General features: G+C 39.8%; 1 protein-coding gene across 6 annotated transcripts in view; it reads left to right on the forward strand.

Annotated features, from left to right (window-relative positions):
- Nucleotides 1-25542, forward strand: part of LOC131369955 (NACHT, LRR and PYD domains-containing protein 12-like) — a 69498-nt gene that overhangs the window by 23543 nt on the left and 20413 nt on the right. For 2 of the 6 annotated variants that reach the window (XM_058416868.1, XM_058416874.1), the window contains exons 4-9: nucleotides 7223-7270; nucleotides 7585-7635; nucleotides 7869-9641; nucleotides 12887-13081; nucleotides 18334-18507; nucleotides 20637-20810. In XM_058416868.1, the coding sequence (XP_058272851.1) occupies nucleotides 7223-7270; nucleotides 7585-7635; nucleotides 7869-9641; nucleotides 12887-13081; nucleotides 18334-18507; nucleotides 20637-20810 (2415 nt within the window). The remainder of the gene's footprint in view (nucleotides 1-7222; nucleotides 7271-7584; nucleotides 7636-7868; nucleotides 9642-12886; nucleotides 13082-18333; nucleotides 18508-20636; nucleotides 20811-25542) is intronic. The other 4 variants (XM_058416870.1, XM_058416873.1, XM_058416869.1 and 1 more) reach the window with 3 other exon arrangements.

Below are 25542 nucleotides of genomic sequence, written 5' to 3' on the forward strand. Positions count from 1 at the left end.
AACATAAATAAAATACAGGCTTCCGGGGAGGGTGTGAGGATGTAAGGACGCGTTGAGTTCTGCTCCCGCAACTTTTCATTTTATAACTGCTTTAAATCCCACAACTTATTTCTATTTATTTGCTATTTGAGCACTATGGTTAATGGGCACATGCCTATATTGAAACATGGCAGCTAAACAAACCAAAAAAAAAGGATCAAAAAGCTGAGCTGTGCAGAGAAGGCGATACAGTAGTTAGCATGGCAGCTATCACTAAACTCCTGGAGGAACACCGGGCTGCTCTCTCTGCAGACTTTAAAACTGCTGTTTCGACACTGGAGGTAAAGTTAAACCAAATTCAAGTCACAGTGACAGAACATGCCTCGAAGATTGCTTCGCTCGAGACCCACGCAAACTCACAGGATGAACGTACAAATGCTCTGGAAACTACCTGCGCTAAGTTAGCAGAGAGCAATGCTAAATTGCTTGCTAAAGTTGTGGATCTCGAGTCTCGCAGCCGGCGTAATAACATAAGAATCATTGGGTTACCGGAATCCATTGAAGGTCCTCGGCCCTCTGCCTTCTTCTCTGAGCTGCTCGTGGAAGTGTTTGGAGATGGAGTCCTGGAATCTCCACTGGAATGTGATAGAGCACACTGGTCACTGTCTGATAAACCGAAACCTGGGCAAAGACCCAGGCCCGTTATCGTCCAGCTTCATAAATTTCAATTGAAAGAAAAGATCATTCGTGAAGCTAGAGCGAAGAGAGGAAAGCTTAATTACCGTGGCAGTCCTATTGCTATTTCCGAGGATTATGCTCCGGAGGTGGTGGAACAACGTTCCAAGTACAGAGAGGTGATGTCTGAACTTTACAAACTGGGCCTGAAACCGGCGCTGATGTTCCCGGCTCGGCTCACTATCTTAACAAAAGAGGGTAACAGGAAAACACTTGCATCGGTCGCTGAAGCCAAGGATTTTATTGTATCTTTACGTTCTGCCGACGATTAAACGTCGTGACTGGTGCAGTAATCCTTGGCTGGTTCGGTTGGTGACTTAATTTTAGCATTAGTTAACTGTTTTGATTCCTATATAGACTTCAGTGGCTGTCGTTTGATTGACGCAAGTTAACAAACGTATGTTCTGGACATTTTAGCCTTATTAATGCATCCTGTTAGCCACTATGGAGAGGCTATGTGCATTTTGTGTACCCTCAGGCTCACTTTGGATTTTTTGGTTGCTGTATATGCACCTGTTGACTAGACTTTGCTGCAATGTTTACAGTAGATGCCAAATTTCATATTGGTTCTGAATAGTTTGTTTACTCATTGAATGCTCTATGGGCATGTGTACATATTCAGTTTAAATTTTCTATGCCTAAGTTATAATTCTTAGTTCAACTTTTAGTAATATTTCATTGTTTACTTTTACAAGATGGTGGGTTGACCCTTATGTATGTGGCGGGAATAAGATGTTGGAAGTAATGGAAGCATTGAGCTGTGTTGCTCAGAGAATACTAGTATTTCGGAGGGGTGTTTTTGTGGCCACATCTAGGGTTGTGCTGTTATGTGTGTGTGAGTTATGTGTGTTTTTTTTTCTCTTTTTTTTTCTTTTTATTTATTTATTTACTTATTTATTTATTTATTTTTTTCCCCTCTGTTCTCTCTTCTGTCTCTCTCACTCAGTCTCCTTTCCTTTTCTCCCATTGCAGAAGGCAATTCAGTCTCCAGTCTCCTTGATTATACAATTCATTCTAGATGATTGCTGACACTGCAAGTATGGGTAAAGGTGTAAGCCTGATATCATGGAATACCAAGGGAATGAACAAGGCCATTAAGGTCGGGAAGGTAATGACACAGTTGCAGCATTTGAAAGGGGATATTGTATTTTTACAGGAAACACATCTTAGAACATCAGAAGTCCAACAACTTAAAAAAGGTTGGATGAGTCATGTGTTTCATTCCAAATTTTCTACTAGAGCTAGAGGGGCTGCTATAATTATTAGTAAGACTATACCGTTTGAGCCAGCGCAAACTATTGAGGACATTAATGGTCGTTATGTCATTGTGTCAGGCTTGCTACAGAACTTTCCAGTGGTCCTAGTTTCGATCTATGCTCCGAATTGGGATGATGAGCAATTCTTTATTAACCTCTTTGCTAAAATCCCAAACAGTGACAGTCATCACATTTTGATAGGTGGCGACTTTAACCTGGTGCAAGACACAAGCCTTGATAGGTCATCATCTAAACAAATTAATATATCGAGTTCTGCTAAAGTAGTGCTTAGTTATTCATCCCATTTAGGAATTTCAGACCCCTGGAGGTTTAAAAACCCCCACAGCAAAGCTTTTTCCTTTTTTTCTCCCCACATCAAAGCTTTTCATGGACTGACTTTTTCCTGATTGATAATAAACTGCTACATCTGGTTACCGCTAGTGAGTACCACCCAATTGTTATTTCAGATCAGGCCCCCACATCACTTGATATTAATTTCCCACTTAGTGTTGCTTGCCCACCTCTGTGGAAATTGGGTCCTCACCTATTAGCGAATCACGAGTTTAAGAATTTTGTTGCCACTCAAATTAGTAACTACGTTGACTTCAATGATGCACCTCAGGTTAGTAGTGTTTTTTTATGGGAAGCTCTTAAAGCTTTTGTTCGGGGTCAGATTATCTCTTTCACTTCACACTTGCGTAAAACTGAAAGGGTTAAAAGGCAGGACATTTTGGATAAGATCTTGGAACTTGATGAAACATATGCGGTCTCCCCCTCCCCCTGCCTTTGCAAAAAGTGACTTGTATTACAATCGGAATATGACTGTCTGATGACTCCTGTTGTAGAGAGACAACTACGACAAACCAAGCAGCGTTTTTTTGAACAAGGCAGGTAGACTCTTAGCTCAGCAGGCTCGTGCAGCTAGCGCCTCTAGATTAATTCCAAGAATTATTTCTTCTAGTGGCAATCTTACAGCAGACCCGGCTGTCATCAACAAGGCTTTTCTAGGTTCCTATATTAACCTCTATACCTCAGAATACTCTTCAAGCTCAGCGATGATCCATAGCCCATTAAACTCATTAAATTATCCCAGAATTGACAAAGACACAGCTATGAAATTAGGCAGCCCCATTTCTTCTCAGGAGGTTCAAGAGGCCATTGGACTGATGCAGAATGGGATATCCCCAGGCCCTGATGGGTTTACAGTTGAATTTTATAAGGTGTATTCGGATTTACTAGTTCCAATTCTGGTAAGGATGTATAATGATTCCTTTCAAAAAGGTAGATTGCCAACAACTCTGTACATGGCCTCCATATCTTTGCTCTTGAAGAAAGATAGGGATCCCACTTATTGTGGCAGCTACCGTCCAATTTCCTTGTTAAATGTAGACTGTAAGATTTTAGCTAAAGTTCTCTCTCTTCGCCTCCAGGATATTATGCTATCCATAATTTCTTTGGACCAGACAGGCTTTACAGTGGGGAGACGCTCCTTATTCAACACTAGAAGACTTCTCAACATTATTCTCTCTCCCTCATCTTCTATTCCGGAGGTTATGGTTTCATTGGATGCGGAGAAAGCATTTGATAGGGTAGAGTGGGATTACCTGTTCTTTGCGTTGCACAAGTTTGGCTTTGATCCTACATTCATTTCCTGGATTCGACTTTTGTATGCTTTCCCAACTGCATCAGTGCACACCAATGGTGTTCGTTCTTCACCCATCTTGCTCCAGCGAGGAACTCGTCAAGGGTGTCCACTTTCTCCCTTGTTACTTAATATAGCCATTGAACCTTTGGCTATTTGGCTTCGCAGCCATGATGCATTTAAAGGCATCATCCGCCATGGTCAGGTTCATAAACTTTCCCTTTACGCAGATGATTTGTTGTTGTACATCTCAGACCCAGTGGCTTCTCTCCCTCCTATATTGTCTATTTTGGACCAGTTTGGCTGCCTATCAGGTTATAAATTAAATCTGCAAAAAAGTGAGTTATTTTGTATTAATCAAATGGCTAAATCTCTTCCTCTTTCTTCTTTCCCCTTTCAGTTAGCTTCAGATGGGTTCAAATATCTGGGCATATTTGTTACTAATTCGCTTAGAGATTTGTTTTTTAAAAATTTTATAGCACTTTTGGATAAATGTAAAACAGATATGGCAAGGTGGAGCACCCTTTCCTTATCTTTAATTGGCCGAGCAAATCTCATTAAAATGGTTATTTTGCCAAAATTCTTGTACCTTTTTCAACATATCCCAGTTTGTATTAATAAATCCTTTTTCGTAAATTTGGATCAACTATTGAATAGGTTTCTTTGGAGTAATAAGCCGGCTCGTATTAGAAGGTCGGTTTTGCAGCTTCCCAAATCTGAAGGGGGGTTTAGCACTCCCTAACTTCCGGTTTTACTTTTGGGCATGTAACATCAATAAATTACTCTATTGGGTTGGCCATAGAGGTTGTGCTTCTAGCCCACCCTGGGTACACATAGAGATATCTTCCTCTCGCTCCCTGCTTTCTAATATCTGTTCTCAGCTCCCTCTCAAGTTACATCAAATTTCAGGCAACCCTGTAGTTTTTAACACTATTAAGATTTGGCTTCAATTCAGGAAACAATTTGGTTTACATAAAGCTTCAATACATATGCCAATCTCAAATAATCATTTATTTCCCCCGTCCCTTTCAGGTGGTGTTTTTAATATTTGGGCAACTAAAGGTCTTTTCACTTTGAATGACTTGTATGAAAAAGAAGTCTTTTCCTCTTTTTCTTCTCTGTCAGTTAAATTCGACCTCCCTAATAGCCATTTTTTTCGTTTCCTTCAGGTGAGGCACTTTATTCAGAAGCTATTCCCCTATTTCCCAAATCGGCCCCCTGAATCAGAAATTGATTTAATTCTCACCCTTGACCATGGCGGCTGATATCTGCTATTTACAGTAAAATAGTTTCCTTCACATCAACTTCACTTGACCCCCTTAAACAAACCTTGGAACAAGATTTGGGTACCAATATATCTCAGGACCAGTGGAAGAATATTCTTAGTTTAACTCATTCTTCATCTATCTGTGCAAGACATGCTCTAATACAATGCAAAGTTCTTCACAGAGCTCACTTTACCAATGCTAAACTGGCCAAAATATTTCCTAATAGAAGTGATGCCTGTAATAGATGCAAACAATCTCCAGTGGATCATTTACATACGTTTTGGTCTTGTCCAATGTTAATGGACTACTGGTCTGAGGTTTTCAGAACACTCTCACCAGCCCTTAATATAACTATTGTTCCCAACGCATTGACTGTCCTGTTTGGCCTTGACCCATCTTCAGTTACACCAGGGGGTTTTGGGGGGGTTGTTAAGGGACCTTTGTTGTTTTTGTTTCCTGTTTTTATTTTTTTATTATTATTTTTTTTTCTCCCAGGCATCTTGTCATTCTGTAACTCATGTAACACATTTTCATATGTCTACAAAATTTAATAAATAAATGGGTAAAAAAAAAATAAAAATAAAATACAATTGCTGTATGATGATAAATGGAATAAGTGCATTAGTGCAAAAACTTTGAATACACATCTGTATAAAATATCTGTAAAAGTAAACATCTGTATACAATATAAAATATCTGTAAATAAATATAAACTGAAGAATAAACTAGAAGAAGGTAAAATAGATGGATGCATATATTAATAAATTAAGCTAAAAATGAGAATATTGTTGTGCAGTGTTGTAAATTAACCGAAGACCAGTAGAACAGCGATCACGGAGACTTGGACGTATGTTGCAGGAATCTTTTATTGAAGATTAGAACACACTCAGAAGTGCTGTGGTCATCAAGATCTCCACAGACAGACAAGAAACCTCTGGTATTTATACAGACTTTGGTGGCTGTCCTTCAGGTTGTGTTAAAGCAGACCCCTCTTTTCCCACACCAACTATTAGAGACTATGTTTACGTACTAAGATTTGCGACCCATTTGGTTGCGAGAAAGAATGTTTATGACCTTTCACGACCAGGTTAGTGATCCTTCCTCTGCGAGAACACTAGAAAATTTGTTTCCCACAGCAGTATGTATACATTGGTATGTAGCAGCAACATTAGAGATATTGTCAAGGCAGAGTCCAGATCTCTATATGAATATTTTTCACAGATTGAATATATGAGTATGAGAGTCCATTAGTCTATTTGAAAGAGTGTGGATGAGGGTTATAATGTGGGTTACAATGTGGAGAATGGTGGTTACTGAGCTGAGCGGAGGGGAGGGAGGGACATGGATAGTTGTGAGTTTAGGAGTTGAACAGCCCTGGGAACAAAGTTTGTTCTCCTGCCCTGAATCCTATAGCTGGGGCATCGTAGCCATCGTCCTGATGGAAGCCACTCAAATGCGGGGAACAGGACATAAGAGGGGTCGTGTAAGATCTTGCCAGCTGACCTCAGTGTCTGCTGCTCACAGAGGATGGAGAGGGCTCTGACTGGTAGTCCAATTATTCTGGAACACACCTTGACTGTGTTCCCATCTGCAGAACACAGTCAAGGTGTGTTCTAGAATAATTTTTCTACTTTTTTTGCACTGCTGTGTGTTCAGTCATTGCAGGCTAGACCACCGCTTAACATCATTTATCCACTGACAGGATACCAAGCCATAAGAATCTTCTAGAGTTACACCAGGATTCAGTCAGTAAATCTACAGAGCTGCTGTGTGATCACTGTAAGATGTGAGCAGGGATGTGGAAACTCTCAGTGGATAAATTTTAGATTTAGTCTGGAGTTTCCCTTTAAAGGCCACGTTACACAGTAATTAGCAGCAGTTTTGATAGTTATGATTATTAGTTTTATGATACTTTCACTTAATACAGAAATACATGTAGTGTGACTTTAAATGTGAGTCTAAATGTGCTCTAAATATTTAATACCTATTTTAAAATTAATAGCAAGCTAAATTTAAGGATATGTTTTTGTATTAAACTCTAGGGAAAGAGATCACCACTGGTTGGTGGTGTGTCCATGAAAAGTGATGTGTTTTTTTTATTATTTTACTTAAATAAAAAAAGAGTCTAATATATTAACACACAATGACTTTTTTTTCTTTAATCATGTACTTGGTATTATAGCACAAACTTAATAGTGAGACAGAAAAAGGAACTAAGTGAAAATTTCAGAAGTCATACAGAAAGATAATTAATGTATCTGCAGACTGAAAGAAATGTGTTTTTATTATTGAATAAATGTTATTTTGAAGAAATACAGGTTGCTGCCTCACAGTCCATGTAGGTTTCCTTCAGGTTCTCCGGTTTCCTCCCACCTCCCAAACACATGCCAGTAGGTGGACTGGTGAACATGAATTGCCCCTATGTGTGATGGACTGGTGTCACATCCAGGCTGTAGTATTATACTGGATATAGTTAGAGATTTTATACCTGTGAACCTTTCTGACAAGATTTCTGAAAAACTGTATCTGTATATGTATCTGTTTAGAACACATTACCTGTTCATTCAGAGTGAGGGATTCAGTCACATCCCTAACAGCCAAACAGAAATAAACCTTAAATAACTAATTAAAATGGGATTCATATTTAATACTGTGTTAAATGAATGCTGAAGTGAAAATGATCAACTACATTTTTTGTTCACAGTGTTCTACAGAAGGCAGGAGACAGAACAGAAGTGGTCATCACAGATACAGGGTAAGATCCAAACCAACATGACTGTGACACTGACACACTGGTGTTATAAACCTCTCTGCTGTTATTAACTACAGAGTGATTAGATTGTAGAAAACATACAGTAGATGAAGACAAACACATAGTGAGAACATCATAAAGAACTATCTGTGGTAACCAGTTAGAAAAAAGTGATCTTAAAATCTAATAATTGAAGCCCATGTCTCACCACATCTTCCTGCTTCACCATATCACAGGAACCACCCAGAATCTGCTGCTGTAAATGAAGTCCAGAAAAAGTTCAGATTAAATCTGATGAAGAAGTTTCAGTGTTTGAATGGAGTGATGATAAACCTGGGAACCCAAACACTCCTGAATGACATCTACACAGAGCTCTACATCACAGAGGGAGACAGTGGAGAAGTCAATAATGAACATGAGGTGAGACAGATGGAGGCAGCGTCCAGGAGAACAACAACAGAGGAAACACCAATCAAATGTAATGACATCTTTAAGCCTTTATCTGAACAAGACAAACCCATCAGATCTGTGCTGACAAAGGGAGTCGCTGGCATCGGAAAAACAGTCTCTGTGCAGAAGTTCATTCTGGACTGGGCTGAAGGGAAAGCCAATCAGGACGTCCACCTCATATTTCCACTTCCTTTCAGAGAGCTGAATTTGATGAAGGACCAGAAACTGAGTCTGATGGAGCTTCTTCATGTCTGTTTTAAGGAAACTAAAGAAACAGAAATGTCCAGTTTGGAAAAGGTTCTGTTCATTTTTGACGGATTGGACGAGTGTCGTTTTCCTCTAGATTTCCAGAACACAGTGAGAGTGTGTGATGTAACTGAATCAGCATCAGTGCAGGAGCTGCTGATAAACCTGATCAAAGGGAATCTGCTTCCCTCTGCTCTCATCTGGATCACCTCCCGACCTGCAGCAGCTGATCAAATCCCCTCTGAGTGTGTGCATCGAGTCACAGAGGTACGAGGGTTCAGTGACCCACAGAAGGAGGAGTACTTCAGGAAGAGAATCAGTGACCAGAGCCTGGCCAATAACATCATCACACACCTGAAGTCATTAAGAAGCCTCTACATCATGTGCCACATCCCAGTCTTCTGCTGGATTTCAGCCACTGTTCTAGAGAGAATGTTGGGTGAAGCAGAGAGTGGAGAGATCCCCAAGACTCTGACTCAAATGTACACACACTTCCTCATCATTCAGACAAACATCATAAGAGAAAAATACTCCAAGAAGCAGGAGAGTGATGAAGAAATGCTTCTTAAACTGGGACAACTGGCTTTTCAGCAGCTGAAGAAAGGGAACCTGATCTTCTATGAGGAAGACCTGAGAGAGTGTGACATTGATGTGAGAGAAGCAGCAGTGTACTCAGGTGTGTGTACACAGATCTTCAGAGAGGAGTTTGGGCTTCACCAGAGTAAAGTGTACTGCTTTGTTCATCTGACCATTCAGGAGCATCTCGCAGCTTTGTATGTGCACCTGACCTTCATGAAGGAGAAGAGAAATGTTCTTATGAAGAATCAGGAGAGAAAACAAATTACAATCTCAGCTGTACACAAGAATGCTGTAGATCAGATTTTAGAAAGTCGGACTGGACATCTGGATCTTTTCCTTCGCTTTCTTCTGGGTCTCTCACTGGAGTCCAATCAGAAACTCTTACATGCTTTAGTAACACAGACAGGAAGTAGCTCCCAGAGCATGAAGGAAACCGTTCAGTACATTAAGAAGAAGATCAGTGAAGATCTTCCTACAGAGAAATCCATCAATCTGTTCCACTGTCTGAATGAACTGGGTGATGATTCTCTAGTGGAGGAAATCCAACACTACCTGAAATCTGGAAAACAAAGTGACCTCTCTTCTTCACAGTGGTCTGCTCTGGTGTTTGTGTTACTGACCTCAGCACAGGAGCTAGAAGAATTTGACCTAAGTAAATATTTCAGTACAGATAAGATAACAGAAACTGTTGTTCTGAAGATGATGCCTGTGATTGCAGCATCCAGAAAAGCAATGTAAGTAAATCTGAATATAACTGTTCTACTGTTACAGTGTTAGAAAGAGAGAAACTGAAAACACTCTGAATAATATGGACTTTGGGATGTTTTGACCTTAAAGTCATAAAGGATGGAGATAGATATATAGATAATTAATGAAAATTGCTTGAACAATTAGCCAATAAGACTGAAGGGCAGGTATTAAACATGTGGTCACAGGTGATTACATTTGTGGAGAAAAACAATAACCTTTTTAAATTATGATTCAGTATCTTAAAATGTGTTAATGATGGAACAAGTATAGATTTGGCTACAGGAAAGAAATCAGTTTTAGATCTACCTTATGTCTCAAAGTCTAGCTAGAGTTAGTGATTGGAGAGTATTGAATAGTAATCCAGTGGGAAGTGATCACTTTCCTATTATATGCAAATTAGGGGTTGAAGTAGCTTTAGCAAATAGAGAATTTATACTTAGGTGGAAGTTCAGAACAGCAGATTGGAATGCTTTTAATGGGAAACATGAAATATTAAATAAGTAAATGTAGACATTGAGGAACTTAATGGTAAAGTATGTGGAGTTGTTATTAATACTGCAGAAGAGATTACTGGAAAAAATAAAGGAAAGTATGAGAAGAAAACAGTCCCATGGTGGACAGAAGAATGTAGTATAGTAATAAGAAATAAATTGTACATTAAAAGGAAGGAAAATACAGTGAGGGAAAAAATTATTTGATCCCCTGCTGATTTTGGGACCTTGCGGGTGCTACTGGATTTCAGTCTTTCACGTCGTAGTGTGTTACCAATTGTTTTCTTGGTGACTGTGGTCCCAGCTGCCTTGAGATCATTGACAAAATCCTCCAGTGTAATTCTGGGCTGATTCCTCACCGTTCTCATGATCATTGAAACTCCATGAGGTGAGATCTTGCATGGAGCCCCAGACCGAGGAAGATTGACAGTCCTTGTGTTTCTTCCATTTGGGAATAATCGCACCAACTGTTGTCACCTTCTCACCAAGCTGCTTGGAGATGGTCTTGTAGCTCATTCCAGCCTTGTGTAGGTCTACAATCTTGTCCCTGACATCCATGGACAGCTCTTTGGTCTTGTCCATGATGGAGAGTTTGGAATCTGATTGATTGCTTCCTTCTGTGGACAGGTGTCTTTCATACAGTTAATGAGCTGAGATTAAGAGCACTCCCCGAGAGTGCTCCTACTGTAATCTCAGCTCCTTACCTGTATAAAAGACACCTGGGAGCCAGAAATCTTTCTGATTGATAGGGGATCAAATACTTATTTCACTCATTAAAATGCAAATCAATGTAGAACTTTTCTGAAATGTGTTTTTCTGGATTTTTTTGTTGTTATTCTGTCTCTCACTGTTCAAATACACCGACCATTAAAATTACAGACTGAACATTTCATTGTCACTGGGCAAACGTACAAAATCATCAGGGGATCAAATCATTTTTTCCCTCACTGTATTTGAATTTGATGGTTTCATTAAATATAAAATCAGAACAAAATAAGGTAAGAAAAGTGATAACAGATGCTAAAAGAAATTATTGGAGAAAATTTTGAGGTACTGTAGGAGAAAAGGTAGACAGAAGTGATTTATGGGGATTGGTTAAGAAATTGGGTGACCCTCCAGACTCTGTTCATAACTCAGCACCTAGGAATTCTTTTTGTGGATTCTTGCCCATGTGGGGATTATGGGAAATGAAATAGATGATGAGTTGGTAGAAAAGTATTCAAGAATAAATGTTAATGTCACTCTGGGGAAAACTGAAATGAAGGGGTTAATTGAAAGATTATTTAAGAAAAGATGGCAAGAGTTATGCACACAGGAAGGAAAGGGAAGATACAGGAAATAAAAAAAAGAAGTAGGAAATGTGTGACAGGTTTGTGGCAAAAGAAAGAATGACAGGATAAAATCACAACTCTGTGTTGGACACACAGTATTGAATCAATAAATAAAATACAGGACTGTGCAGCAAATGTGGATTTCCACAGATCTCAGATCATAGAGGTAGTTTAGTCTGTAGGAGTAAAAAAGTTATTATTAAAGTTCTTCCTGAACAGTAATTCAACAATGACCAAAGCTTTATTAGAATATCTTAAGAAAACAAGTCTGATTAGAAGAATTTAGGAATTTAGTTTTTTCAAATTATATTTATATTATATTTATTTTCTTTCATTTGTTGTCACACTCCACTCCAGTAGGTGGTGGAAATGCACCAAAGCTGGTTTTCCAACCTCCATTAAATCCAGATGAAGTAGATAGTTTGGTTTTGCTGAGTGATCGCTAGTTCGCTAATTTTCATTACACACATGATACACCTTTGTTAGTATGGTGTGTATGTACTGACTGTCATTATCCTCTTCTACGATGTTGAATCATTGTTTGAGTATCAGTGTTATGTTCTGTAAAGTTTAATGTGAGAGCTACCGCTAAGTTGCTACTACTTAAGTTGGTAGCCCGATGCTAATATGTGACTAGCTCATTCACAGTTCATGTGGGGATGTGAACATGTGACTGAGTGAATCAGAGATCTCACACCATACAGGCTTAAGTTTAATACACAGTGAATATAATATGTGACGTACAGTATGTACAATATGTTCATTCCTAAAACTACTCAATGCTGAGATTTTGAAATGTGAGCTCATGCAGCACGTGTACATGCTAATTCTTGTGAAACTGCTTTAATTTTATTCACCATTATAGTTTTCTCACCACTGTGAAGTGTATGTATGAAATAATGTGCATGAGAATACAGGACAAATCACATCCCCTATTAACTCAATAAGAGACACAGTGGTTTATTTTTAATACGAGACAATCCCATATTATACAGGACAGGGGGACAACCCTACTCTAGATACTAGCTAGTTAGCTGTAGATAACCACTAACTTTACCCATTTTAATGACATCAACATATGTAAGCAAGAAAGTGAACACATTGACTGAAAGTAAGTAATTAATGTAAATTATTATGTTTTGGGTTTTTCTGTTTTTTCTTTGTTGTGTTTTAACACACCAGATATATCACCAAATGATAGTAAACTCATGGTGTCTCCTGGTGGGCCAGAGGCCCTAAGCTAACATTTATACCACTTACAGGAAGAAACAGCCCTGAGGATGTTTACAACAGATGTATTGATGGTTCAGTTTTAGATGTTGTCTGCAGTGTCCCTTTAATCATATTGTCTAACTGGTGTTTGTACTTTCAGTGTGAGTTCATTATGTTTTATTTTATTTCCTTCAGTATCAGCTGTGATTCACTTGGAGTGAAAAGTTGGTCAGCTCTGGACTCAGCACTCAGATCAGAAACCTCCAGTCTGAGAGAACTGCATCTGACTGTGAAAACACTGGATCTGACCTGGTATAAACTAGGAGTCTCAGTAGTGAAGAGTCTCTCTGCTGTACTGGAGAATCCTCACTGTAAAGTGGAGACACTGGGGTAAGATCATCTCTCTGAGAGTCACAATAACTCAATAAAAGCAGCAGCAGTTATATACAGTGTTGTTTTTAACTTGAAATTTTCTGTAACAGTACAACATGCAGAACAAATAGATTAGTCATTAAAGTAAACCTTAAACATTTAAGCAGTTTCCCCCTTGGATTAATAAAGTTATTTGGATCATGAATAAAAGATTACGTCCGCTTTGAAATAACACGACCGCTCAAAAAATTTCCTTTAAAAACTCCTGAGCGATTGAAGCTGTGGTTGCTCACTCTGCACCTGGACATCAACACAACATACATTCTCCTTCTATTTTGTTAGTAAAGAGCGTTTGACTTATTTGCACTTCCTGGTCTTTACATGTTCGCTTTGTTAACACTGGGTAAACATTCCGCCTATGTCATGCGTAACCTTTTGATGTGATTTATGTAGTATGCAGTGTCGTGGACGCGCATCCTAGAGCTAGTGCTAAATGAGCTTTTGTGGTTAAAAAGTGTAAAATGTTTATTTTTCTAAGAAAATGACCAATTGTTTCACTAGATAAGACCCTTCTTCCTGGGCTGGGATCGTTTAGAGCCCTCTGAAGCTGCATTTAAACTGCATTCTGGAAGTTCAAACTCGTGGCCACCATTGAAGTCCACTATATGGAGAAAAATCCTGAAATGCGTTAAAAAAAACATAATTTCTTTATGACTAAATGACAGGATGACAGAATGACAGGAACATCTTGGATGACGAGGGGGTGAGGAAATTATTTGTAAATTCTGAAAGTGGAATTCTCCTTGAAGTGATAATGATTTATCTCCAGAATCACTTATGCATTAAAAAAAAGGAGTAAATGAAAGAAACGTTTCTACAAAACCTGTGTAAGAAACTACAGACTGCTTCAACCCAGATTCCACTCCACAGAACACATCTGAAAGAGCTCATTCCCCAAAAGGCTTACATATCATATAGGAATATGTTTAATTCAATTCAGTTATATTTATGGTATTTTTACATAGGCTTAAAGCAGCCTTACCAAACATTTAGAACACTTAATCCAATCAATTATTAGTTTGGAAGAGGCAGCAAGATATCAAAAACCATCACTGAACAAAGGGTATATGTGACCGTGACCATTTAGTATCACCGACCATTTCGGTGATAACACCTAGAACAATACCTAGCCAAGGTATACGTGACCATGAGTACCATTTAAGGACATCCGGCTAGATGACAGTATCATCCAGCCATTTTTGCAGTTCTTCTAATAGACTGAAAAGAAAACAATTTTTGATTTCTCAATTTCTTCTGAAACAATATTTTGTCCTAATATCACTGGTTAGATTTTCCTCAGAATTTAGCATCATAACTTAGTGTAACATCGGACCTGGCATCAGGCCAACAGAGGGAGCCATCTCCTGAGTTTTGATGCTTCCACGAAGGAGAACGTTCTTCCGGTTTCAGCCTTCTTATGCAGAGCATTTGCAATGCCACAATGCAAAGTATTGTTCTTAGAACTTACAAAGCCTTGTCGGATTACTGCCAGTTTGGGTTAGGGTTAGGGAGTGAAGCGGCCGCGCAACCACAACCAATGGCTGCCCCTCCCCCTGCTCCCGTTGCGGCTACCCCACGCTGTGAGCCCTTTCGGATGGCGCTTCCTGAGAAATTTGATGGCTCCGCGGGCCGCTGCCGAGGCTTTTTCCGTCAGTGTGAGAATTACTTTGCGTTTCAGCCCGATGCACATCAGGAAGAGATGGCCAAATGTGCCTTCCTCCTCTTGCTACTGACGGGGAGAGCACTGGACTGGGCCTCTGCATGACGTGATGTGGGATCATGACGCTCAAGTAAGGTCTTCCATTACCTATTTTGCGGGGCTGCTAAGGGAAGTGTTTGAGTATCCCTCCGGGGGGAGGGCCCTGAACCCATGCAGCTGGGCCAAATTTCACCCGAGGAACGACAACACCACGATCGCCTGAGGCTGTGTTTTTATTGTGGCGGTCAGGGTTACAGAGTGGCAGAGTGCCCGGAGCTGCCCGCTACATCTAAGGTGGGAAAAATTTTGCATCACTCCTCTTTGAATCTACCTGTAAGGCTATACACTGAGCACATGTCCTATGTTGTCACAGTGCTGATTGACTCTGGGGCGGCCGTCAACCTGATCGACCAATGTCTCGTGGAGAAACTCAACCTTCCCACCATTCGCTGCACAACCCCTGTACGAGTGACAGCCATAGACAGTCAAGCCATCGGGGAAAGATACTTGAACCGCCAAACCATGCCTCTCACTCTGCAGATCGGGCTGTTCCACACCGAGAAGCTGGCACTCTGTTATTTCTTCCCCCAAGAACCCCATTATCCTTGGTTTTCCTTGGCTTGAGCACCATAATCCCAATATGTCCTGGAAGGAGGGGGAATTAGTATGCTGGGCACCTCATTGTATCACAAATTGTTTCCAAAACCCTGTATCACGTGCTTGTTTTGCTACGTCGGTGGAAAGCCCCGAAGGAATAGGAGTGACTAGCATCCCAAGAGAATACAATGACCTCAGCGAGGTGTTCAGTAAGTTAAAAGCTACATGCCCCCCCCTTCACTGCCCCTGGGACTGCACTATTGATCTCCTGCCCAACACCATGCCACCCAAGGGCAGGATTTATCCTCTCTCGCACCCTGAAAGTAAGACTATTGAGGACTACATACAGGAGGCATTAGAGGAGGGCTATATTCGACCATCTACCTCCCCTGCTGCTGCAAATTTTGTTTTTGTCAAAAAGAAGGACAGGGGCTTACAGCCATGTATAGACTACCGGGGACTGAATGCCATCACTGTCTGATACCCCTATCCACTCCCTCTAGTTCCAGCAGCTCTTGAATAGCTCTGTGAGGCTCGCTACTTCACAAAACTAGATTTACGCAGCGCATACAACCTGGTGAGGATTCGAGAAGGCAATGAGTGGAAAACCACCTTTCACATGACGAGAGGCCATTATGAGTATCTAGTCATGCCCTTTGGGCTTACCAATGCCCCAACAGTGTTCCAGGCCTTTATCAATGAGGTGCTTAAGGACTTGTTGGATAAGTACGTCATCACCTATATAGATGACATTTTGATCCACTCCCCCACCTATCAGGACCATGTGCAGCAGTACATGTTCACACTGTACTCATGTGCTTGTTGCAACATCAGCTCTATGTCAAAGCAGAGAATTGCAAATTTCACCGGAGCACCATCACATTCTTGGGGTACGTGATTTCCCGAGGGGGAGTGGAGATGGATGCGAGCAAAATTAAAGCAGTGTTGGATTGGCCTGAACCCACCACCATAAGGGAATTACAGCGGTTTTTGGGATTCGCTAACTTTTATCAGCAATTCATACAGAATTACAGTATGATCGCAAGCCCCTTTACTTCCCTGTTGAGAGGGAAACCTAAGAGACTTTCCTGGACCAAGCAGGCTAGAGCGGCATTCAAGCAATTAAAACAGCGATTCACTACCGCGCCCATTCTCCGCCACCCGAACCCAAATCATCCTTTCGTAGTTGAAGTGGGTGCCTCCAGTTGAGGGATGGGGCAGTCCTGTCACAATGCCATGGGGACCCCAGGAAATTGCATCCATGTGCGTACTTCTCCAGGAAGTTGTCCCCGGCAGAAGTTAACTATGATGTGGGAAACCGGGAGCTGTTGCCAATATAAGCTGTGCTGGAAGAATGGAGGCACTGGCTTGAAGGAGCACAGCACCCCTTTGTTGTACTAACGGACCATCGTAACCTGGAATATCTGCTCAACACCAAAAGACTAAACCCTTGTCAGGCCCGCTGGGCCTTGTTTTTCACTCGTTTTCACTTTACAGTAACCTACCGCCCTGGTACTAAGAATAGTAAAACTGATGTGCTATCCCGCCGACGTGACTCCATAAGCTCCCCAACTCAGCCAGAAACCATCCTCCCTTCATCGATGATCCTAGCTCCAGTTCTTTGGGATTTAAAGGAGATTCAAAGAGCCCACACCAGGGAGCCGCCCCCAGTGGGTACATGACGCCCCCAGCTCAGGTCATCCGGGCATCCATCGCACCATCACCCTGCTAAGAAATAAGTTCCCTAGCTCCTGATGCCAAAGCTTATGTCCAAGCCTGTTCCATCTGCTCTCAGTCCCAAACTAATTGTCAACTCCCCGTAGGCTTACTGGAGCCCCTGCCCATACCTAAACAACCCTGGTCCCACATCATGATTGATTCTGTTACGGATCTACCCAGCTCAGGGGGTTATGACACCATCCTAGTGGTTATTGATCGATTCTCTAAGGGATGCAAACTGGTGCCGCTAAGAGGTCTACCTACTGCTATGAAAACAGCCACGATGTTTTTTCAGCATGTTTACAGAAACTATGGTTTACCAGAAGACATCAGACTGGGGCTCTCAGTTCACCTCTTGGGTGTGGCAGGCCTTCTGCGACCATCTGGGGATTAACATAAGTCTGAGCTCGGGCTACCACCCCCAAACTAACGGGCAGACGGAACGCCTTAATCAAGAGCTCACAAGGTATCTCAGGGGATACTGCAGTCGAGAGCAGCACTGGTGGAGTGAGTTTCTACCATGGGTATAAGGGGAATATGCACAGAACTCTCTTATCAGCTCCTCCACAGGCTTGACGCCATTTCAGTGCACCCTGGGGTTCGAACCACCATTATTCCCCTGGTCTGGCGAACCTTCCGATGTCCCAGCCGTCGACAATTGGGCCCGGCGTAGCCAGGAGGTCTGGGAACGAGCACATGTGCGGCTACAAAGAGCCATCTGTCGCCAGAGGTTTCAGGCCAACCACTGTAGACGCCCACACCCCAATTGTCAGGTGGGACAGTAGAAGAGTTTCTACTTTCCTAGTAGAAGAGTTTCATCAGTTGAACCCCGATCGAACAGCTCCTCGCCCACGGGGTCGCCCTCCACGTAAAACCCCTGGAGGGGTTCGTAGAGGGGTTTTCTCTTAGGTTTCGCTTGTGTGTGTGCACATGTGTGTGTGTTTGTGTGTGTGTGTGTACTCTACATAAACAACTCGTAAATCAAAAAACCTCTTTCAGCTCATTGGTCACTTTTTACAGTCATGTAAGTTCTTTTGAGTGACTGCTGGATTTTGAATTTCTTTTTAAACCCACCCTGTTTTCCCCAGGCCCACCCACTGTTCACCATCTGACACCAATGTTCTGCTCAGTGTTAATTCTACCTTATATAATAAAAATCTGTTGATGAAGAGTGTGTCATTGTGTCTCTCTACAGGTTGCGTGATTGTGGAGTCTCAGATGAAGTCTGTGCTGCTCTGACTTCAGCTCTGAGATCAAACCCCTCACACCTGAGAGACCTGAATCTGTCCTTTAATAATCTAGGAGACTCAGGAGTGAAGAGTCTCTCTGCTGTACTGGAGAATCCTCACTGTAAACTGGAGACACTGAGGTAAGATCATCTCTCTGAGAGTCACATGACCTGTTCCTCAGTAAGACACATGCTCTAATAGTGAGACTGGAGCAGAAGTTTTAGGTTCATCATCAATGTCCTGAGGAGGAAGATTGTTTCTTTTCACTGCACACTGATGATGTTTCACAGACTCTGATGTGACTGCAATGTGTCTGAAATTACTGTGAAATTTACTAAAACATCTTAATTAATCACACAAACAGCAGCTGAGGCACAAACTAAACGTACTGTGTGATCTGCAGGGGTTAAAAGCAGCAGTGACATGGAGATGATGTAAAAAAAAAAAAAAAACTGACTGAAAGAGTGTATGCTTTAATTTGGTGATCTGCTGCTGCTGTGCTCTTCACGTGAAGCCATGAACTTCTGTGACTCTGTATTTCAAATCGTGCTTGAAAACACAACACTGATTGGTCAGTAGTGAACTTCCAAAGAGTGTGATCTGTCAGTCGAGAAGAATATTTAAAGATCAGTTAGTTTTTATGAATCACTGTAAGAGTGAATTCAGGCTAGAAAAAGCTGTTGATAAAGTTTTCCTTGATAATCTGCCTCAGGTATCTGCAGAGGCTAATTTTGAGATCAGTAAGCCTGTAACTTTGAAAAGACACGTCCATGATCTCACTTTGTTGCCAGAAAACTAATCTAAATTATATTAAAAATTGGAGATTGATGAGTTTGTTAAGCAGAGATTATGAATTGCTCTCCAGGGTTTTAGGCAACAGACTGAGAGTGAAGTCTTAGAACAAGTCCTCCATCCTGACCAGACAGATTGTGTCCTAGGAAGATGAATTTTTGATAATATTATTGTATCAGGGATATTTTGGATATCAGTAAGAGTCTTAAGCTGGATTTTGGTCTAGTGTCAGTAGATCTAGAAAAGGTTTTTGACAGAGTCGAGCACAACTATTTATGGAATGTTTTAACAGCATTTGTTTTTGTCCTGATTTTGTTTCCATGACAAAGGTTTTGTACAGTGATGATGAACGTGTACTGAAAGTTAATGGTGACTTATGCTCTCCTTTTAAAGTTCATAGAGATGTTAAACAAGGTTGTGTCTTGTCTGCTATGTTGTATATTTTAACAATAGGGACACTTCTAAACAGTTTGACATCAGATTTGTGTGGAGTATGTATTGAGAATTGTGTTTATCAGCATATGCTGCTGCTGATGTTTTAATTAGTTGTCAGAGAAATGGAAATTTATTGTTGGAAATATTAAAAGATTTTTAAAAATTCTCTGCTACAAAAATAAACAGATTTAAAAGTGAAGCTATATAGGATGGGAGAGTGTGTAATGGAGAGTAAAACCTCCTGGAGTTTTTTACCACTTTTACCAGAGAGGGTTTTAAATATCTGTGAGTGTTTTTAGGAGATGGAATGTTTATGCAGAAAAAGTTGAAAAGGTAAAAGGTCACCTTGATGAATGGAAATTACAAAAATGTCATACATAAAGGCTGAATATTGATCATTAACATCTGCTGTCTGACATCAGCTAGCTTGTGTTGATCCAAAAATATATATTTAATTTTAGTTGATATTTTGGGGGGAGAAATTGCAGTAGGATCAAAAAACTTCTGTGAGTTTACTCATAAAAAGAAAGAGAACGTTGTCTTATACATGTGCAGAGCAGATCAGCAGCCTTTCAACTACAATTTGTACAAAGATTAACTGGTCTCTCTGGTTAAGTAGATTCAGAGATTGTTTATTTTATTTTATTTTTTACAGGTTAAGCTAAAATTGCTCTATATTATACTAGAAAAAACTAAAATTGAACAGAAGTTGTAATTTAGAAATAACGTCTTTTAATCTGGTGTAATCTAGAATTTTAAATGATTTCCAGTATAATAAAACCATGATTAAAGTTAAAGTTGATGGTCAGTCTGCTGTTCTCTGTTCAGCTTCAGCTGCTGATAGTTTAATATCACACACAACAGATACTAAATCTAACACTCAGTCTGATCATTTTAATGACATTGTTCATTAGAATAAACAGGAGATATTAAATCATGTCTTTCTGAATAATAAAATCATTTACAAGCACATCATATTTAAAGTAAGTCTTAAACCAAGATAATAATCTGTTGAAGAGTGTGTCATTGTGTCTCTCTACAGGTTGTATAATTGTGGTGTCTCAGATGAAGGCTGTGCTGCTCTGACTTCAGCTCTGAGATCAAACCCTTCATACTTCAGATACCTGAATCTGTCCTGGAATAATCTAGGAGACTCAGGAGTGAAGAGTCTCTCTGCTGTACTGGAGAATCCTCACTGTAAACTGGAGAAACTGGGGTAAGATCATATTTTAAAACATTAATGATAAATCATGGTCTAATCTTCATCCAGGTCATAATAATAGATAAAGACATTCTGTATAAATAAAACACAGTCACAGTTCTTGTTGACACATGTGCATAACCATACACAGTATGACTTGTCAGTTAAGTAGTATATACAAAAACACACACAATAAACACAAAAAATATATAAGCATGTATGTATATATATATATATATATATATATATATATATATATATATATATATATATATATATATATATATATATATATATATATATATATATGTATATGTGGGGGGGATCATTCAAAACTTAAACATGCATTGTTCTGCATTTATAATTTGCACAAGTGCATTCAGTACACATTATTATATTATTTAAATTTACATATTTAGGTTTACAATAATATATTTAATAAAACCAGGATTTCCACCTATATGTAGAAAAGTCCATAAAAAGTCCAAGTTCTAGTCTTATGTGTTGTCCTGGTATCTAAAGACCTAGTGTGTGTTACTCAGTCCACAATAAGACAAACTGTCTACAATCAGGGTCGTCACTCGAGCTGCAGTAAAATGTTCCTGATAGATCAGTGTCTCATGAGGAAGATTACTGTAGATACGTCTGAAAATAGACTTTTCTACTCATCAATCTTAACATTTGCATCATCTAAATAATTTAAAACATGAAGGCTGATTGTAACACCAAATGAAGCAAAAATATCCTGTGCATCATCTTCAAAATATACTGTGCTTCTTAAACTTTTCTCAGTGGAAACCTTAATTTGCAGTCAGACTATAAATAATACACCATTGTAGCCGAGGACTGAGGAGTTGTGGATTTTTTTTATCTATGATGTGTATAAATGTCTTCTCTAAATCTTCTCAAGAAAAATCTGTTCATGTGAAAGAAAAAAGAGATTTTGTTGAGATGTGTGAAGCAGGGAAAAGTTACTGAAAACACTTCAAAATCAAATTTTATTGGTCACAGACATAACATTTCACTACAGGTTGTACTGTATATAGTTTTTCAACTGTGACTTAAAATTAAAATAAAATAGAATTTAAAACATTAGACTAGAAAATAGAATAAAATAGTTCACAAAGACTATTGTGAATAAAGTGTAGATGTTTGCAATAACTGTATAATAGTATAACACTATAGCTGAGGACTGAGTAGAGGAAACTACCAGACTAATGCTTATCTCTGTGCTGATGAGCAGTATGTAGTAAGTTACTCACACAGATTTAATCGATAATGTTAATGATCGTTAATGCTTACGCTCTCATTATCTCTTCTCATCTGTAAACTCTTCTAAAAGCTATGTGTGATTTAGTCATCAAGCTGATTAAACTGATTAATACATTTAGGGGGCTAGTTACTTAGTTTGCCCACAAAAATACTGGTTGTGGATTTTAAGTTTTTTGTAGATTTTTTAAACGTGTTATAAAAAGTTTACGTAGGCAATTTAGCAAAGCCCTTTACAGCAAGTTAAAATATAAAATATAACTGAAATAAAATATAAATGAAATAATTTGCAGCACATACTTACATTAATGTTTGTCACATAATATGATTTACAAAACCCACAAACAAATAAACTGAATAAATTGTTTTCCTTGATAATCTGCCTCATATACCTGAAGAGGCTAATTTTGAGTTCATTAAGGCTGTAACTTTGGAGGAACTGGAAAAAGGTGTCCAAGTTTGGAGTGTGGTAAAGGACCTGGAACTGATGGGTTATTGATTGACTTTCATAAAACTTTTACTTCCTCTGTTAGAGGTATTTAATGAACGTTTAGCCAATAGACAGCTGAGATCAAGCTGCTGGAGTGCAGGTCTCACTTTGTTGCCAGAAAACTGAATGAATTTTTGATATTTCTGTTATCAGGGATATTTTGGATATCAGTAAGAGTCATAAGCTGGATTTTAGTCTAGTGTCAGTAGATCTAGAAAAGGTTTTTGATAGAGTCGAGCACAACTATTTATGGAATGTGTTCACAGTATTTGTTTTTGTCCTGATTTTGTTTCCATGATAAAGGTTTTGTACAGTGATGATGAACGTGTACTGAAAGTTAATGGTGACTTATGCTCTCCTTTTAAAGTTTATAGAGGTGTTACACAAGGTTGTGTCTTGTCTGGTATGTTGTATACTTTAGCAATAGAGAAACTATTAAACAAGTTAAGAACAGAGTTGTATGGATTTTGTATTATTAAATGTGTTTATTTGCATACAGTGAGGAAAAAAATGATTTGATCCCCTGCTGATTTTGTACGTTTGCCCACTGACAAAGAAATGATCAGTCTGTAATTTTAATGGTAGGTTTATCTGAACAGTGAGAGACAGAATAACAACAAAAAAATCCAGAAAAACACATTTCAGAAAAGTTCTACATTGATTTGCATTTTATTGAGTGAAATAAGTATTTGACCCCTTTGCAAAACATGACTTAGTACTTGGTGCCAAACCCTTGTTGGCAATCACAGACGTCAGACATTTCTTGTAGTTGGCCACCAGGTTTGCACACATCTCACATCTCAAGGAATTTGGACCCACTCCTCTTTGCAGATCCTCTCCAAGTCATTAAGGTTTTGTGGCTGACCCTTCAGCTCCCTCCACAGATTTTCTATGAGATCAAGGTCTGGAGGCTGGCTAGGCCACTACAGGACCTTAATGTGCTTCTTTTTGAACCACTCCTTTGTTGCCTTGGCCGTGTGTTTTGGGTCATTGCCAGGCTGGAATATCCATCCATGATCCATTTTCAATGCCCTGGCTGAGGGAAGGAGGTTCTCACTCAAGATTTGACGGTACATGGCTCCGTCCATCGTCCCTTTGATGCGGTGCGGTTGTCCTGTCACCTTAGCAGAAAAACACCCCCAAAGCATAATGTTTCCACCTCCATGTTTGACGGTGGGGATGGTCTTCTTGGGGTCATAGGCAGCATTCCTCCTCCTCCAAACACGGTGAGTTGAGTTGATGCCAAAGAGCTGGATTTTGGTCTCATTTGACCACAACACTTTCACCCAGTTCTCCTCTGAATCATTCAGATGTTCACTGGCAAACTTCAGATGGTCCTGTACATGTGCTTTCTTTAGCAGGGGGACGTTGCGGGCGCTACTGGATTTCAGTCTTTCACGGCGTAGTGTGTTACCAATTGTTTTCTTGGTGACTGTGGTCCCAGCTGCCTTGAGATCATTGACAAAATCCTCCAGTGTAATTCTGGGCTGATTCCTCACCGTTCTCATGATCATTGAAACTCCATGAGGTGAGATCTTGCATGGAGCCCCAGACCGAGGAAGACTGACAGTCCTTTTGTGTTTCTTCCATTTGGGAATAATCGCACCAACTGTTGTCACCTTCTCACCAAGCTGCTTGGAGATGGTCTTGTAGCTCATTCCAGCCTTGTGTAGGTCTACAATCTTGTCCCTGACATCCATGGACAGCTCTTTGGTCTTGTCCATGATGGAGAGTTTGGAATCTGATTGATTGCTTCCTTCTGTGGACAGGTGTCTTTCATACAGGTAACGAGCTGAGATTAAGAGCACTCCCCGAGAGTGCTCCTACTGTAATCTCAGCTCCTTACCTGTATAAAAGACACCTGGGAGCCAGAAATCTTTCTGATTGATAGGGGATCAAATACTTATTTCACTCATTAAAATGCAAATCAATGTATAACTTTTCTGAAATGTGTTTTTCTGGATTTTTTTTTTGTTATTCTGTCTCTCACTGTTCAAATACACCGACCATTAAAATTACAGACCGATCATTTCTTTGTCACTGGGCAAACGTACAAAATCAGCAGGGGATCAAATCATTTTTTCCCTCATTGTATGCTGGTGCTGCTGTTTTAATTATTAGCTACAAAAATAAACTAATTTAAAAGTGAAGCCATTTTGGATGGAGGACTGTACTATGGAGAGTAAAACCTCCTGGAGGGTGTAACTTTGACCAGGGAGAGTTTTAAATATCTGTGAGTGTTTTTAGTAGATGGAATGTTTATGCAGAAAATTTTTAAGGAGTTGTTGAAAAGGTAAAAGGTCACCTTGATAAATGGAAATGACAAAAATGTTATAATATACATAAAGGACTTATTTTGATCGTTAACAATTTAGTAACATCTGCTGACTGACATCAGCTAGCTTGTTTTGATCCTCCAGCAGATTTATTGGTGAAAAATACATTTAAATTTAGTTGATTTCTTTCGGGAGAAATTGCAGTGGGTTCCAAAAACTGCTGTGTATTTACCCAAAAAAAAGAAAGAGGACGTTGTCTTGTACATGTGCAGAGTAGATCAGCAGCCTTTCAACTACAATTTGTACAAAGTGTTGTGAATTCACCAAAGCAGACCAGGGGACTTGGAAGTAGTGTTCAGCAGGAATGTTTTATTGTAGATCAGAACACACTGCGGTGGTACTGTAGTCACCAAGTCCAGTGAAAAGAAGCTTGCATTACAGTTTTAAAGGCCTTGAGTGGGCAGGCCTTGAAGGTGTGACAATACAAAAGCCTTGAGGCGATACTCTTAAAGAAAACATTGAAACCCTTGGAGTCGACCCCTAACTGTGAGCTGGTTCAAAGTTCCTGATAACCATTTGCTTCAATCCCCATTTGGTGGTGAAAGCTGGGGTATGTAAATGATTATTCAAAGTGAAATGTGTGTTACAATAGATTCTAGAGTGACCTCAAAATATGTTTTCCTACAAAAGATTAACTGGTCTCACTGGTTAA

This window comes from Hemibagrus wyckioides, linkage group LG19, assembly GCF_019097595.1.
Source record: "Hemibagrus wyckioides isolate EC202008001 linkage group LG19, SWU_Hwy_1.0, whole genome shotgun sequence".
NCBI lineage: Eukaryota > Metazoa > Chordata > Actinopteri > Siluriformes > Bagridae > Hemibagrus > Hemibagrus wyckioides.